Source organism: Callorhinus ursinus, unplaced genomic scaffold, assembly GCF_003265705.2.
Source record: "Callorhinus ursinus isolate GAN/ISIS: 27379988/994484 unplaced genomic scaffold, GSC_fseal_2.0 scaffold16, whole genome shotgun sequence".
In the NCBI taxonomy this organism is placed as follows: Eukaryota; Metazoa; Chordata; class Mammalia; order Carnivora; family Otariidae; genus Callorhinus; species Callorhinus ursinus.
Genome location: NW_027397078.1, coordinates 31,060,684 through 31,077,221, shown reverse-complemented (window position 1 = coordinate 31,077,221; position 16,538 = coordinate 31,060,684). Strand labels below are relative to the sequence as shown.

Genomic DNA, 16,538 nt, shown 5'->3' with positions numbered 1-16,538 from the left:
AACCTTTAGAAGCAGCAGTGCCCCCATGGGTTGATAGTAATGATGAAGAAACAATTCAACAACAAATCTTGGCCTTATCAGCTGTAAGTATCTGTGATTCCCTGTGTAGAAATGCTTTCTTCCTATTGTGATTTTATCCTTAGAATGTTTTTCTTCTATACAGTTTTTTAAATGTTTTGAGATGTTAGGACTGTACACATCAACTTTCACTGTTTTTTTCCCCCTGTCTCCCCCCTCCAGGTTTAACCTGCTTCTCTTTAAGTTCTTTTTTATTAATGGTAAAGTATAATCTAATTACACAAAATAATTCTTTCGGCCTTAAAAGGATTCTTTTATGTTACTAAGATAATCTTTGAGATATGCTATCATATAAATTTTGTAGATAGCATTCTAGTTTGTCTGAATGAAAAGATGGTATTCTGAATTTTCTCTTTAACTGTTACATATATTTGAAACTGCAATTGAAAAAAAATAAGATTTTCTGTGCTGGCCCACAAAAATTTCTCTCAAGACTTCAGAGGGAACACAGTGATACCAGTTAACAATTGTATAGCACCTGACAGTTTCAGAAAGAACTTTCTTAAGCATTATCTCCTTTGAGCTTCACGCACACCTGTGAGGTAGATAGGAGCTTTTATCGCCATATACAGCGGTGAGGATGTGACTCCCAAATGTGACCCTCACTACTTAACATGTGTCTCAACTGGGCTGTGCATTCTTAGTGGGCAGAAGCTGGCTTTGATCTCTGTCCTCAGCACCCAGGAGCCTGCCTGGCATAGGACTCAGCAAATAGGGCTTTTACTGTATCAGTGGCTTTCAAGCTTTGTTTTTAATCCACTCTTTTTTTTTTTTAGCTAAAGTCATAAATGGAACTTCAGCCTAGGAAACAGACAGAGAACTGGGCTCTTTCCTTCCCTTCCATTGCCCTCCCCCAGGACATTTTATGGTTTTTTCTTTTCCATTAGTAAATCCTTCAAAGGCCTGAGCATCCATTATGAGTTCAGTGTGAACCCCATGTGTTTTGTTTACTGTGTTATGGCCAAACTTGATGCTGATGTCACATAATGCTTTTCTCCAGAAGTGAATTGGGACAGTGAAACTGTCATTTGAGGGCAAACATCGGATACTCACCAGTCAAGTCCCCACAGCTCCTCTGTCCCCCCCGACCTGTTCCTGTCCTCATCTTCTCCATCTTAAAATAAGATTCCAGTTATCCACCAGTTTTTTCTAGTCACCAGCCTAGGAGTCTTCCTTCGGTCACACGCACCCCCACACCCGGGCCCACCCACATCCTGACAATGCTGTGTTCAAAATATACCTCTACTCCACTTCTCCACTGCCACCACCGTGGTCCTGATGCCCTCATCTGCCTCCAGCATCCCAGCTGCTGTCCCATCCTTGGCCCTTTCCCTACAAGCTCACATCAGCAGCCACAGGGGTCTAGTTATGGTATAAATCCCTTCATGTCACTTTCCTACATAGAGCCTTCCAGTGGCATCTCGTCTCCTGTAGGCAAAGATCTCAGTTCCCCCTACTGGCTTCTAAGGCCCTTGGCTTGGCACACCTCTCTTCCCTTGTGCCCCACTTCCCTGCCTCCCAGCACTCCAGCCACTGTTTCTGATGTACAAGCAAGCCGAGCTTTGTCCTGCTTTAGTGCCTTGTGATTGCTGTCCCCTCTTCCTGGAACCCCAGCCTACACCATTTCATAAGATCACATCTCAAATGGCACCTCCTCCCTAACCATCCTTTCAGCCCTCCACCAGTTACCCCATCTATCTCATAGCCTTAGCAATCTAAGCCTGTGTCTGTCTCTTCCCACGTCCCCACCCCACAACTGGAATAGAAATGCCGTGAAGGCTGGGACCCCATCTGTGCTGTGCCCTGCTGAGCAGGTGACACAGTGCCTGGAGCACAACAGGTGCTGACTGGGTGATGCACACACACGCCTACAAGAGAGCACCCCTGATTTTAACGTGGCACAGAGGCTTTGAATGAACTTCAGTACATCCTTTATAGTGGCTCCTGAATTTGTTAAGATAGACTAAATTGCTATAATAGAGAAATCCAAAAATACAGAAGGTTAAATAAGCTGTGACTCTGTCTCCCTCCCTTCTTCTCCCTCACATGAGAGTCCAGAGGTAGATGGTCCACGTAGATGTGCTTTGCCCGTGAAGTCATCTACAGACCCAAGTATTTCCTGTCTTAATCCTTTCCTATGCCAGAGTCTAGGGTGTTATCTGCCTTCTCTATGGGGAAGGCAGCTCCGTGACCATGGCTGTGTTCCAGCCTGTGGGAACTGGGAAAGAGGTGGGTGGGCATGCCAGACTGAAAGATGAGACTCAGAAATTGTACCTATGACTCAGGCCTACATCCCTTTGGCAACCTAGATGCATGGTCACTCCTAGATGCCAGGGAGCCTGGGAAATCTGGTCTCTGGCTGGGTGGCCACATGCCCAGCAGGAGCTCAAGAGTTTTGTGATCCTTTTTTTTTTTTTTAAAGATTTTATTTATGTATTTGACAGAGAGAAACACAGCGAGAGAGGGAACACAGCAAGGGGAGTGGGAGAGGGAGAAGCAGGCTTCCCGTGGAGCAGGGAGCCGGATGCGGGGCTCAATCCCAGGACCCTGGGATCATGACCTGAGCCAAAGGCAGACGCTTAACGACTGAGCCACCCAGGTGCCCCCGAAGAGTTGTGATCTTAAAAGGAAGGAAGGAAGGGATACTGGGAGATAATTAGCAGTCTCTGCCAGAGTTGCCTTACATTCTCTGACTTGCCAAGCACTAGTTGGGACAATTCAGAGCCTACAGCAGATTAACCCTTTAAGCTACTTATGTTGGGGCACCCCTTATGGCATAATGCTGTCATTAGGTAGTTATGAGAACTCAGTTCTGCAAATTGTGTTTAGAACCTCCTCTGGGCCATCCTTGTCCTAGGACTGGAAGTAGATGAGACATGCCCATCAAGAGCCTGAAGGCCTACTGGACAGCTGCTAGATGAGTACACACAGCATCATTCCCTGTGATTAGCACTGTAATGCAGGATGGTAACGAGGCACTGAGGAGAGGGGCATCTCACTGGTTTTGGAGAGGGGAGGGAATGATCTCAGGGAAGCTTCCCAGAACTGATGACATTGAAACTGTTACTGAATCTTGGGAGGAGGGTGTGTGGATGTTTGGCGGATGCAGGGCAGGGTTTGAGGTTCAGATAGGGAGTGTTGTAAGCATTTGGGTATGACTGAACTGTAGGATGCAGGTGGAGGGGTGGATAGGAAGCCAGGTCATGAAGACCTTTTTATACCTTTCTGATAAGTTTGGGTTTCATCTTAAAGGCAACAAAGGAGTCACTGAAGGATTTTAGTGGTAGGGAAAACACATATTTTTCTTGGGCAGGGTAGAAAGTGGGTTGCTCTGGGTGAGAAAAGTGGGACTGGAGACAGCTACTCCTTCAGCGGCTGCTGTAGAGATCCAGGTGAAACTTGATGGGGCAATTTTAGGCTTTGCAATTTTTAGGCTAGAAGGTAAAATAACTAAAATCCATTTAGGTTCAGATTTGTTCTTGCTTTAATGTAGGAATTCTCCAAAAGCAAAAATACTGTTAAAATCTAACATGGGCAAGATGAGATGAAACTGACTGGTGCTTTTAGTAGCCAGCTTCTAAGATTTAAGTAGCCAATTTTCTAAGATTATTCTACACTAGTTTTCACATACCTAAAGGTGCTCACGGAAACAAACGTGTTCATACAATTTCAAACTCTAATTTTGCTAATTGCACGACTGAATTTCCTGGCCTCCCATGAGGCTCTCTTCAGTTGAGACTGTTAAATATGTGACAGGATCAGTCATTCTCCGCTCTCTTAAGCAGACAGGTTAATAGATACCTCAATGGACTTTGTGGCTGAAATCTTTAGGAGAATTCAGTATCTGTCAAATCAGTGATGCATTGTTACATATTAATTGCATCCTATGGTTTCCTGCATGTTTTTCCCCTTTTCATCAAAGGACAAGAGGAATTTCCTTCGTGACCCTCCAGCTGGAGTGCAGTTTAATTTTGACTTTGACCAGATGTATCCCGTCGCCCTGGTCATGCTTCAAGAGGACGAGCTGCTGAGCAGGATGAGATTCGCCCTTGTTCCTAAACTGTAAGCAGTGTGTTCCTGAGCCGGAGTAGCGCTATGCACAGTATCAAGGAAAAGTTGTGGAATGGTTTCCTACTCTCTCTCCTTGAGAACAGGCTCTGTGGCCCTTTAGCTCGCTCACTTGCCTTCTTGCTGTCTCTCTGTCTCTCTGTCTCTCTGTCTCTCTGTCTCTCTCCTGCCTGAGCCCAAGTGTGGAGTGGCTTGGCTCGGAGTGGACTGTCGCTCCCCACTGCGTGGGAGCGCAGACCCTGGCTGGCAGGGGCAGCGCGGGAGTCACGGCAGCAGGCCGCTCCTGGGGGGCCTTGCCACCACTCCTCCTGTCCTGAGCCCAGCCTGCACCAGCCTTCAGAGACGCCTGCTGCCTCGTGTCCCCAGGTCTTTGCGAGCAGACACCCGGTGGACAGGCCTGTTCTTGAGGCCTGTCCTCTCTGCGTGCGGCTCGCTGCAGTGCTCACTCGTCTGCAGGGTAAATTACGCTTCGCCCTTCACCTTTCCAGCTTCCACTGTGGTTTTCTCGCCAGTTCTCTTTGTCATGTGGATTTTATCTACTGAATGCCTTTTCTGTTAGTTTACAAGTGTTTTCAAAGGGAGCACAAATAAATACGTGTTCATTGTGCTATGTTTAGCTGGCCAAAGAGGGTTTTGTTTTGTTTTGTTGTTAATATTTTATTTATTTATTTGACAGAGAGAGAGAACCCAAGTAGGCAAAGCGGCAGGCAGAGGGAGAAGCAGACTCCCCACTGAGCAGGGAGCCCGATGCGGGGCTTGATCCCAGGACCCTGGGACCATGACCTGAGCCGAAGGCAGACACTTAACCAACTGAGCCACCCAGGCGCCCCCAAACAGGAGTTTTAACAAATATTTGCTAGTCCTTTGGTTCACATGGAAGCCAAGTTCTTCTGTCTGTGTGAGAAGAACAAGTGTTCTTGCGGACTTGGAACAGCAGTTATATTGAACCTTTCACTTATGTTTACTTTGTAGTGAAACTCTTCATAATTATCAACGTGTTGGTGGTGAAGTTTTGTAGCCTTCCCCTCCCCTCCTAAAAAGAAGAGTATGTGTTATATGGCTAAAATCTCATTACAAATCTAATTCTTAGATTGTGTCTAAAGTAGCTAGTTTTGGGGCACCTGGCTGGCATGACTCGATCTCAGAGTCATGAGTTCGAGCCCCACATTGGGGGTAGAGATTAAACAAAATAAATAAAGTAGCTATTTTTAGTGAAGGATATCAAAAAATTATCATCTGATCTGTTCTTTACTATTTTGCTCACAAAACCCTGAGAGTTGCCTTTTGAACAGTTCATGTGTATATATATCTGTTGGGCTCTCTTTCATCTCAGAATTTGAGGTTATACCTATTCTGAATAACTGCCTCCTCCTGAGAGAAAAGTAGCAAAGCTCTGGAATTCAGGTGGGCTTTGTACCTAAAGTCTCCATCAACTTGAAGACCATTCGAATCACCACGGGCCACACGGTGGGCTCCCTGCCAGAACTCTGGGAGACTGTCCAGAGGCCCGGGGATGCTGGATCGTGTGGCCTGGGGTACTCAACAGCAGGCGTGTAGCCAGCTTTGGTTCCATAGCTTTGCTTGTTGACAATTCTGGACTCCTTACGGCTGAGAGTAATTCTAGAGTTTTTAAAAGATTTGGAGAGTTGGTATTTGGCAAATAGTATTTCTAGTTTGTTGCTGGCTAGGTAAATTGTTGAGTAATATAATTCCAGTTTCCTATTGTTAATTCTGTTAGGGATGATTTTAGAAATTAGGGTTATCACTTTTTATAAGTCTTTTCTGTTGGAAATGCATACTGAAATATTTGTGGATGAAAGGCTGTAATATCTGGCATTGCCATAAAATATTCCATCCCACACCCAGAGAAAGGCATGCGTGCAGGGGAGAGGAGCATAGATAAAACCTGATTGGCAAAATACTGGTGATTGTTGGCTAGGTCCCGGGTACATCGGGGCTTCTTTGTCCTAGTCGCTCCACTTTTGTTTTTGTTGAAACTTCCATAATAAAACAAATGAGCCATCATCACACACAAATCCAGGACTTCTGGACTTTCCTCTCTGGCATGCAGAAGTGCAACTTTGATCATTTGAGACACTTTTTGTAAACAGAAGCCATCATTACCCAGGAACAATTTAGAAAATCATTCAGAACAAACACTTGCTCTGTATTTCAAAAGACCTTTTAGTGCGTGAACACTTCCCTGCAACACCAGTGCTGGCATGAGCCAGGACTCTTGCATCACAAACACCCTCTGAGGCCTTCACTCTGACGACAGTAGAAAAATCACAAGTCCTTTCCAGCCTGGGACTGACCTATGCCCATTGTTTCTCAGAGGGTGTTTACAGCATTCTAATGCCTTAAAATAGTCCATGAAAGCATAAGTGGTAAGATAGACATTTGGGAGTTGCTATGTTTCATGGTTTTCTTTATCATAGGGCTTCTCAGAATTTTTTTTTTTTTAAGATTTTATTTATTAGAGAGAGAGTGTGTGCACGAGCAGGGGAGAAGGGCAGAGGGAGAGGGAGAAGCAGACTCCCCACTGAGCAGGGAGCCCGATGCGGGGCTCTATCCCAGGACCCTGAGATCGTGACCTGAGCCGAAGGCAGGCACCTAAGCTGACTGAGCCACCCAGGTGCCCCTCTCAGAATCTTTATTATGTCATGCGCATTGTGACTCTGTCCAGAGTGTAACAGAATATTTCTCTAGTGTGCCTCTGTGACCACTTTCTCTTACATCAAGAGGGAGAGACTCTGGGAAAGGAAATAGTCCAGATGTTTGTTTCTATTAAGAGAGCAAACATTGCCCATAATCTGCTGAAGATTGGTGGTACACCTGTTTCATTTTGGATATTTCGTAGAGCTCAGAATTAAGTGACTTTGAAAACATTCAGGCAGCTCACTACCTCACGGGAAGCTAAGCTCACTTCTGTCTAACTGTGATGTTAACAGTGTAGGATTCTTGAACTTATCCAGGTAAAGAGCCCCAGTTCTTTTTTTTTTTTGTTCTCTGGGGTATCTTCAGTTCTATACCCCCTCACCATCCAGCTCCAAAAGTGAGTTCTCCGAAGTGAATATAAAGTGTTGTCTAATTACAGAAGAGCACACTACAGGTATTTATTGTATTGCTTTTTAAAGATTTATTTATTTTACTTATTGACAGGGTTGGGGGTGGAGAATCCTGAAGCAGCCTCCCTGCTGAGCGGGAAGCCTGACACAGGGCTCGATCCCACGACCCCGAGATCATGACCTGAGCTGATACCAAAAGTCAGCCACTTAACCAGCTGAGCCACCCAGGTGCTCCTTGTGTTGCTTTTTAATGCTGCCTAAGATTTTGTTAGCTTTTCTAGTGGCTGCAGCATACTCTTGTTTGCTCAGTTAAACTTGTGGTTGACTGTAATACCTCACAAACTGCTTTTAAGCCACGCCTCCCTCCTGCTGAACTATTTCCAAGAGATGTTATAAAGAAAAGAGAATCGTGAGACCACATGAGTTTGGGAAATGCTACTTGTCATTTACTTGGCATAGTAAGAACTTAACAAGTAAGAGGTCATTATTCCTGTGACCATCTGTGTTGGCAGATAACTTGGTTTATTCGTCCCTGAATCACCTGGATAGGGCTTGATGCATGTGGCACTCAGTAAATATTGGTGGAATTAATGAAAGAAAAGATGGGCTGCATCTAGCAGTATGTCATCTTGTTACCTAGCCTAGCCTGTGTAGATAATCTTGTATTTTGCCTCTGTTGCTTAAAAAAGCCAGCCTCTGTTGGGGCACTTAGTTGGTTCAGTTGGTTAAGCGTCCGTCTCTTGATTTTGGCTCAGGTCACGATCTCAGGGCTGTAAGATCGAGCCCCACATTGGGCTCCATGGTGGGTGTGAAACCTGCTTAAGATTCTCTCTCGCTCCCCTACTCCCTCTCTTAAAAAAGGAAAAAAAAAAAAAAGGCTAGCCTCTGTCACTTAAAAAGCTAGTCTCCTGGCCCAGCTTCACCATTCACAGATGTGACAACTGTGTGTTCTTATGTCTTACCTAAGGCAAGTCCTGTCTTCATCCATAAGCCTGCATCTCAGAATTTTCTCTTAGTTCTCATTGATTTTCTTCTATTCCTTCAAAATCTTTTTCAGTCATGCTTTCTTCCCCAAGTTTCTCACCATTCTAAGACCCTGCATCCCTTCAAGTAAACCAGGGGGTAGAGAGGCATTCTGCTACCGTTTTGTCACTTCTACTAGCAAAATGTTTTGGGAACACAAAATGAGTGACTCCTGCTGGCAAAAAAAAAGCCCTGCACATACTCCACAGGTCCCCAAAGCCATTGCTAGTTAGGTGATAGGGATGAACATTTTTTTTTTTAAGATTTTATTTATTTATTTGGCAGAGAGAGACGCAGAGAGAGAGGGAACACAAGCAGGGGGAGTGGGAGAGGGAGAAGCAGGCTTCCCGCGGAGCAGGGAGCCCGATGTGGGGCTCGATCCCAGGACCCTGGGACCATGACCCTAGCCAAAGGCAGACGCTTAACGACTGAGCCACCCAGGCGCCCCAAGGGTGAACATTTTATGTTTTTTGTTGAGTTTTGTTTTGCCTTCCACCCTCAAGATTTTATTTAATTGCTCTGAGGTAAGCATAGTCATCAATGTTGTTTTTTACTTTTAAACAATCACACCTTTATATAGAAAGGCTGGAGGTTTCGCATAAAAACTTCTCTTTCCACTCATTCGAGACCTGATGCTCCATCAGTCCTGACTGCTTTAGTGTATATTTCGTACAAACAAGGCTTTTCCTACATAACCATCCAAATCAGGAAACGGTCATTTATGCATTACTGCCATCTGATTCTCAGACCCCATTCAAGTTTTTTTTGTTTTGTTTTGTTTTGTTTTGTTTTGTTTTTTCAAAGATTTTTATTTATGTGAGAGAGAGAGAATGAGAGATAGAGAGCACGAGAGGGAAGAGGGTCAGAGGGAGAAGCAGACTCCCCGCTGAGCAGGGAGCCCGATGTGGGACTCCAGGAGCATGACCCGAGCCGAAGGCAGTCGCTCAACCAACGGAGCCACCCAGGCGCCCCAAGTTTTATCATTTGTCCCAATATCCTCTTTAGCAAAAGGATCCAGTACAGACTCACATGTTGCATTTAGTTTTCATGTCTCGTCAGTCTCCTTCAGTCTGTTGCATCCTGTCAGGTGGTACACACTGCCATTTTGTCCCGTTACTGTCTCCACACTTTGGTCACTTCACTTGATGAAGGTGGTTTCTGCCAGACTTCTTGACTGTAAAGTTACTTCTTTCCTCTTTGAAATTAGTATTTTCTGGAGAGGTGCTTTGAACTCTGTAAAAATATTCCATTCCTTATCAGACTTTGAACGTATTCATATATTTATTTGTATCTGTATAGACTCATGGTTCTGTTTTATGCAGGGGTTATAATCCGTTGCTATCGTTGTGTACTTTGATGCTCAAAATGTCACCAGCTCGGCCAGTGGGAGCCCATTCCAAGTTGGCTTCTGTGTCTTTTTGACTCATTCTCATCATTCTTTAAGTGCTTCCTTGCTTTCTGGTCTGGGGTAATCCAGGCTCATCTTGTTCTGTCCTTTGTAACCCTGGAATTGGCTACTTCTCCAAAGAGATCTGGTTCATTTTAGTGGAAAATGGTGTACAGACACCAAGATCTGAGCACTAGTCATGTTCATTGCTATTGGGGTATCACTACTCCTTGGTCTGCTCAGCAGACAGAGCTAGGGAATATTTGTGTGCTCGTGTGTATACACATACACTCATTTGCATCTCTATTGGATGAAAACCATGTATTCATGGTGCTACCTCACCACAGGGATCATTCTAGAATTTTCCTTTCAGTGTTTGTAACTCCCTTCTCTGACCATGAGAAACTTGGTTTGCACTGTCCTTAATATTTCTATTTAATTGATCAGCCCCCTGCGTGTAACCGGTCTTCCATTTTTGCCAGCACCCCCTCCCCTGCTCAGACACCCTCCTCTCCCAGCTCAGGCTGTCATTCCCCATTCCAGGCCACCCCCATGTGGACGCTCACCTTACCCAGCTTGGTCACCAGCACCCCCTGCGAGGTGATTCTCATATGCAGACAAGTTTGAGGACCACGGAGGGTTCTTGGCTTGGACTGCACTTTAGTCTTCTTGTCAGTCCTCTCCCACCTCCCTGCTAACTCTTACTGATTGCTAGTTATTTGCATGCTGCCAGACGTTTACTTTCGTAATGAGCAACACCCACAATCCTTTTCTTGTCACTGCTTGAAGGCTCTTAATCATTCGGTAAACAGCAAAATACAGTGCAGTCCAGGCTGCGTTCGCAGCCTCGCGGGTTGGTGTGCCGGTCTCTCAACAGTGCCTCTTTCCTCTGCTGAGGGCAGTGTTGGTGTCGTTAAAATACCAGGAAATGCAGAGGTTTCATTGGTGCTCTGTAAGTTGTCCTTTGCCGCCTTGGAGAAAGTAGCTGTTCTTTTTATCCTGTCCCGCAGCTTGCAGTTCAAAAGCAAGTGAGAGTCTCCTTTGAGCCTCACTCAGATTTGAAAATGCCCCCCCAAAAATCATCTCTTCCCGCCTCCACTAAAACAAATAACCCCCTGCATGCATGTGTATGTGTTGCATGCATTCTCAAATGTGGTGTTGTCTGTCCTGAAAAGCGTGAAGGAAGACGTGTTTTGGAGGAACTACTTTTACCGCGTCTCCCTGATTAAGCAGTCAGCCCAGCTCACAGCCCTGGCCGCCCAGCAGCAGGCCTCCGGGAAGGAGGAGAAGAGCCATGGCACTGAGGAGGACCTGCCACTGGCAGGTATGTTCAGAGAAGACTTTGCTGTGTGTAAAAAAAAAAAAAAAAAGAAAAGAAAAGAGTTACTTTAAAAATATTCTTAGAGACTCTCATGAGCTTGTCATCTTTTATGTACCAAAAATGTCATTGTCATCTTCTGGAAAACTCTTTCCTTTCCAGAGGAATATTCATTCTCATTGCCCTCTCTCTGACCCTGCTCACACATCTTCCCCAAGCTTTGCTCTCCTTTGCTTTCTTTTTCTTGTTCTTCAGGGTTTTTACTTCCTTTTTATTTCTCCCTCGGTCACTAGTCATTTTCCCATCTCTTTCCTTGCCCTTTATGATTTTATACCTTCTTTCCTCTACCGATTCAGTGCACCGCTTTTCTTTGTTTCTCTGCCTTCCATTCAAGCCGCTGCTCCCCTAGTACTGTACTCTGTAGAGCAGAACTGAGCTCCATCCCACTCCAAGTTACCAGTGTCTAGCCCAGAGCTAGGCACCATTATGGTGCACATCGGACTTTTACTGTGACAGTTGACCCCTGGTTGTTGGGGAAGTGTTTTATAATACCAGCAGCAATTTAAGATCTGTAATAGTAATGAAAATCAGAAAGGTATTAAAAAATGAAAGGTATTTTGTGTCATATTTTTAACGTTTCATGAACACCTGTGTGTAGGTACTGATTACAACTAGAGACTTAACCTGTTCGTGGAATTTTAAATAATTATGCATCATGTATCCTAAGGCACAGGTTGTACAGAGCACCCGAAGAGAAGCTGACACTGCATTTAGGGTCAGGGAAATGTAATGAAGTTGCTCTACACAGTAAAATTTGGCATTTTGCATATAGATGTTAAAAAGAATCCCAGTTGTCTATTATTCTTAACTATTTGTTTTCATTGATTTTATTAGAAAATGCCATTTTACCAAATACTGCCTACATTACAAAATGGGCTTAAGACAGGATTCAGTAAAGACTACACACCTAGTAAGGTTCATAAGAAAGAAAATGCGGCCCAGGAGAAAGAGGGGAAGCTGTGACTGAGTGTTGCACTTTGCTCTGTGCTTCCTAGCATTCGTGACAAATGGAAAATTTGATAAATAACTGAATTCTCAGTACCCTAAAAGAAGGAGCAGATCTATTCCTGAATTTGATTTCAGCTAACACTGAGGTCAAAATTTATTTCCTGCTTGGAAATCTTATATGAAGGGCATCAAATATGATGACATTAAAAAAAAAAAAAAATTCCCAGAAGAAAGAGGTTGAAATGGTCTCACCTAGGTATTTCTTGAAAGCATAACATAAAAGCTCATTTCTGAAAATTATTTAGTATCATCATACTTGTGGATATTTTAGTTGTTACTATAATATGTATTCAGAATTGAATCAAGCAATTTTTGTCTCTTTTATTCTCACTTCTTAGAGGCAGTACGGCCCAAAACGCCACCTGTCGTAATCAAATCTCAGCTTAAAACTCAAGAGGTAATACAGTTTTACATTGTATCTAGTAGTTGTCTGGAAATGAAGTATCTTTGTGTTAACTATCTCAGATCCCATTTGAAACTGCTTATGAATATGGGACTTACCTGTTTTGAAGAAGAGGGGTCCAGCACTTGCACAGTTAGGGACCTGTAGCTGAGACATGAGGTGATTCCCTGGTATCAGTCATCTTAGATGTGCTCCCGGGAATTAGACTGAATGACTGGAGTGACCCAAACTGTGAGAGAGCATAGTGGACTCAGGTGATAGTTCATCTGGTTCCCAAGCAGCTGCACAGGTTAGAAGGCTGGAGAGCAGTGAGCATCTGACTAGCAGAGGAAGGAGACGAAAGGGACGCTTTTTCTAATGCCGCTTAGAAAACCATTCCCAGAGCTCCTTTGTTGCATTTCAGGATGAAGAGGAGATTTCGACCAGCCCAGGGGTTTCTGAGTTTGTCAGTGACGCCTTTGATGCCTGTAACTTAAATCAGGAGGATCTGAGAAAGGAAATGGAGCAACTGGTTCTTGACAAAAAGGAGGAGGAGACAGCCGTTCTAGAAGGTACCAGACAAACAAAATAGCTGTGCTCTTTTCCGATTCCGAAGTTGATTATAGAAAATGTCATTCTGAAGCAGACATACAAACATACTGTAACTTCTGCGTCAGAATCGCTTCCCTGTTAGAAGGTAGATTCTAGCACACATGACCAGACCTCACATCCCTCTGCCTTAAGCATGCACAGGAGTGTAGAGAGGAGAAACTGAGCCCAGAGAGGATAAGTGATTGGTCCAAGGCACCTCAGCCCCAAGAACATGTGGCCAGCAACAGGCGACAAAGAGTGCACACCCTTTCACTTAGAGACACAGTCCTCCAGCCTTCTACTTGGGTTTATACTTTTTTTTTTTTTTTTAAGATTTTATTATTTGAGAGAGAGCGAGCGTGTGCACATGAGCAGGGAGAAGGGCAGAGGGAGAAGCAGGCTCCGCAATGAGTAGGAAGCCCGACATGGGGCTTGATCCCAGGACCCTGAGGTCATGATCTGAGTCAAAGGCAGACACTTAACCGACTGAGCCACCCAGGAGCCCGTTGGCTTTATACTTCTATGTAGAAGATTCTTTTTCCTGCTGCTGTGTGCCACAAGAGCATTGCTTCTGGGAAGGAGCATGCTGCCTTTAAAAAAAATAGTAATTTAGAGACAAAGTACAAGTGGGGTTGGGGTCGGCTGCTTTCTTTGGCACATCAGGACAAATGACTGGCTTTCTACTGGATGAAAAGCAAAGGCTCGGGTTAATCATCATCAAATGAAGAGTGTTTCATGAAGCCTTCTGAGACTTACAATGTACTCAGGAAGCCAGCTCTCCCCCATTTGTACAGAGAACACCCGTGAGAAAACTAGCCTCCCAGAGGTGAACTGGAACCCTGATGGCACACTGTGGAGGGACTTTGGAGGAAAGAATTGGGAAGGAAGGAGGAGGGAAGAGCTTCTGGGGGAAAGAGAGGCCAGAGGGGAAGTGAAAACTTGGACTCGCTAGGTACCTCAGACCCCTCCCACCCCCATCTGTTTCTCATGCAGATGGCTGCTAGCCACTGCGGAAGGACACTGGGCAAGAGCCCCGGGTGTTGGAGGCGAGAGCCCCGGGTGTTGGAGGCGATAGCTAGAGCAGACTGCGCGCTGGTTCCCTTTTTGCCGGTGATGACTGGTAGCACAGGCCCCACAGGAAACTGGAAATGGCCCTGAGGCAGGAGTCATAAGGTGCTGGCTGGATGCTCTGGGCAAGCTGTTCTTGCATTGAATTCCTGCCCGAGTTATAATTTGGACCACATAATATTCTTTTATATATTCATTGTCTTGGCCCCCGAGCTAAACTGTAAGTTCCTCAAGGGCAGTTACACCTTTTTTTTGTTACCCCACAGTACCTGACATGGGGTCTGGCACCCAGCCAGCCCCTAATAAATATTTGTGACATTGGTGGTTTGCCAAGCAACACACTGTGTCCTTTCCCTTGAGTCTCCACTGCCAAGAAAAATTAAAACATTTGGTTTTTGTTTTCTCTATAACTACTAAGTTTAAGGTATGTATGTATGTATTTATTTATTTTTAAAGATTTTATTTATTTATTTGTCAGAGGGAGCGCAAGCAGAAGGAGGGGCACTCAGAGCAGGCAGAGGGAGGAGACTCCCTGCTGAGCAAACAGCCCGACGTGGGACTCAATCCCAGGACCCTGGGATCATGACCTGCGCCGAAAGCAGATGCTTAATGACTGAGCCACCCAGGTGTCCCAAGGTTTGTTTTTTAAAAGAAGAAAATAGAAGGATGCCTGGGTGGCTCGGTTGGTTAAGCGTCTGCCTTCGGCTCAGGTTGTGATCTCAGGGTCCTGGGATCGAGTCCCGCATCGGGCTCCCTGCTCAGCAGGGAGTCTCTTCTCCCTCTGCCTGCCACATCCCCTGCTTGTGCTCTCTCTCATAAATAAATAAAATCTTTTTTAAAAAAAAGAAGAAGAAAATGGAGGTGCCCGCTGGCTCAGTCAGTGGAACGTGTGACTCTTGATCTCAGGGTTGTGAGTTCGAGCCCCACATTGGGCATAGAGATTACTTAAAATCTTAAAAAAAAAAAAAGATGAAAATGAATTTTAGCTTTACTTTTCAAATAGCTGGTTTGTTTTCTATTTCGTAACACCACATAGCAGTTGTCTTATCGTCTACATACATACATATATGTACACGTACACATCACACACACACACACAAACACACACACACACAACACACACATACATTGAGGTTCTAAGTGGAAAGTTGCAGTTCTGAATCTCAGCACAGAAGAGGAATGTGAGAGCTTAGATGGAGCCCAGTGTGAGGGGCCAGGCTTCATCAAGAGGCCTTCTGACTTCAGGTTCTGGCATCCATTGCCACTCTAGGAAAACTACTGCTAAAGTTCTTATGCACAGACTATGAAGCCTGCAGATCTGGCTCCATCTGGATGCCTGGTGCTATCAAGCTGTGTGTTCTTGGGCAAGTCACTTAACCTCTCTAAGCCTCTGTTTTCCAACCTATAAAATGTGCAGCAGTGTATCTAGTCCCTGGATTGATCTAAGGATGGAAAAAAATGGGGGCAGGGGAGTGATATGTAGAAAGAAGTTAGCACCGTCCCAGCTCAGTGATTGCTCAAGAAATGTTAGCTGTTTTTTCCTACCATCGTCATCCTTAATAGTGGTAAAGATTAATTTGCAACCAAATATTAATTATCAACTATCCATTTAAATATAAGGAAAAGCAGAGGTTTTAGAAATCAAAGTAACACCCAAACGTACAGCACTTAACCGATTTATCTTTCTAATCATATTTCCCTTGGGTTACTGTTAAAATTTGGTCAGTTTTTCTGAGCACACATGGCGAGGAAGCTTGAGATGTTAAAAATTATCATGGCTAGGACTTCCACAGGGAATTATACTTGACTGAGTTGTTAAAACCAGCATTGTGAATTCAGAGAGAATCTTTTCCTTCTCATTTGTTTCTTTCAGAAGATTCTGCAGATTGGGAAAAAGAACTACAACAGGAACTTCAGGAATATGAAGTGGTGACAGAATCAGAGAAACGAGATGAAAACTGGGATAAGGAAATAGAGAAAATGCTGCAGGAGGAAAATTAGCTCTTTCCTGAAATAAAAGAATAATGCTTAACAGTCTGTAACTGACATTAAATTCTAGACGACGACACTCGCTGAATCAGAAGGCAAAAAAGATTGGTATAACTATAAAATTCAAGATTATTCTTTTTTCAAGCTGAAATTTGCCTTTTTTGCGTTTATAAAAAATATATAGAACAGTTATTCTAATAATCAAAAAGGGATGTTTTATGTAATATTTCTTTAATATAAACCTAGTTAGAGATATTCGTGTAGTCACTATGTATATCTTTGCCACAGAAATGCAAGTAAAATTTTAGAGTTCTGTTTTCCATGAGGTCAGAATTATAATTTATTCTTCAATTGTTTTTTCCTACACATTTGTACTACTTGTTGCATTTTCACTGATACATGTATTTGTTGAAGTACTTACTTAATGGATTGATAACTATCACAATGACCAAACTGTACCAAAGAACTTAAGAAGAAGCACTTTCAAGACTATTTTCT

The 16,538-nt window shown here is 44.1% G+C and overlaps 1 protein-coding gene across 3 annotated transcripts in view; it reads left to right on the top strand.

Annotated features, from left to right (window-relative positions):
* The window catches only part of SYAP1 (synapse associated protein 1), a 28,067-nt gene extending 11,982 nt beyond the window's left edge, over positions 1–16,085 (top strand). For 2 of the 3 annotated variants that reach the window (XM_025857594.2, XM_025857592.2), the window contains 6 exons: positions 10–83; positions 4,001–4,140; positions 10,800–10,948; positions 12,349–12,407; positions 12,817–12,964; positions 15,925–16,085. In XM_025857594.2, coding sequence (XP_025713379.1) covers positions 10–83; positions 4,001–4,140; positions 10,800–10,948; positions 12,349–12,407; positions 12,817–12,964; positions 15,925–16,052 — 698 coding nt within the window. In that variant the 3' untranslated portion in view covers positions 16,053–16,085. The remainder of the gene's footprint in view (positions 1–9; positions 84–4,000; positions 4,141–10,799; positions 10,949–12,348; positions 12,408–12,816; positions 12,965–15,924) is intronic. The other variant, XM_025857593.2, reaches the window with a different exon arrangement.
* Positions 16,086–16,538: the final 453 nt, after the last annotated feature.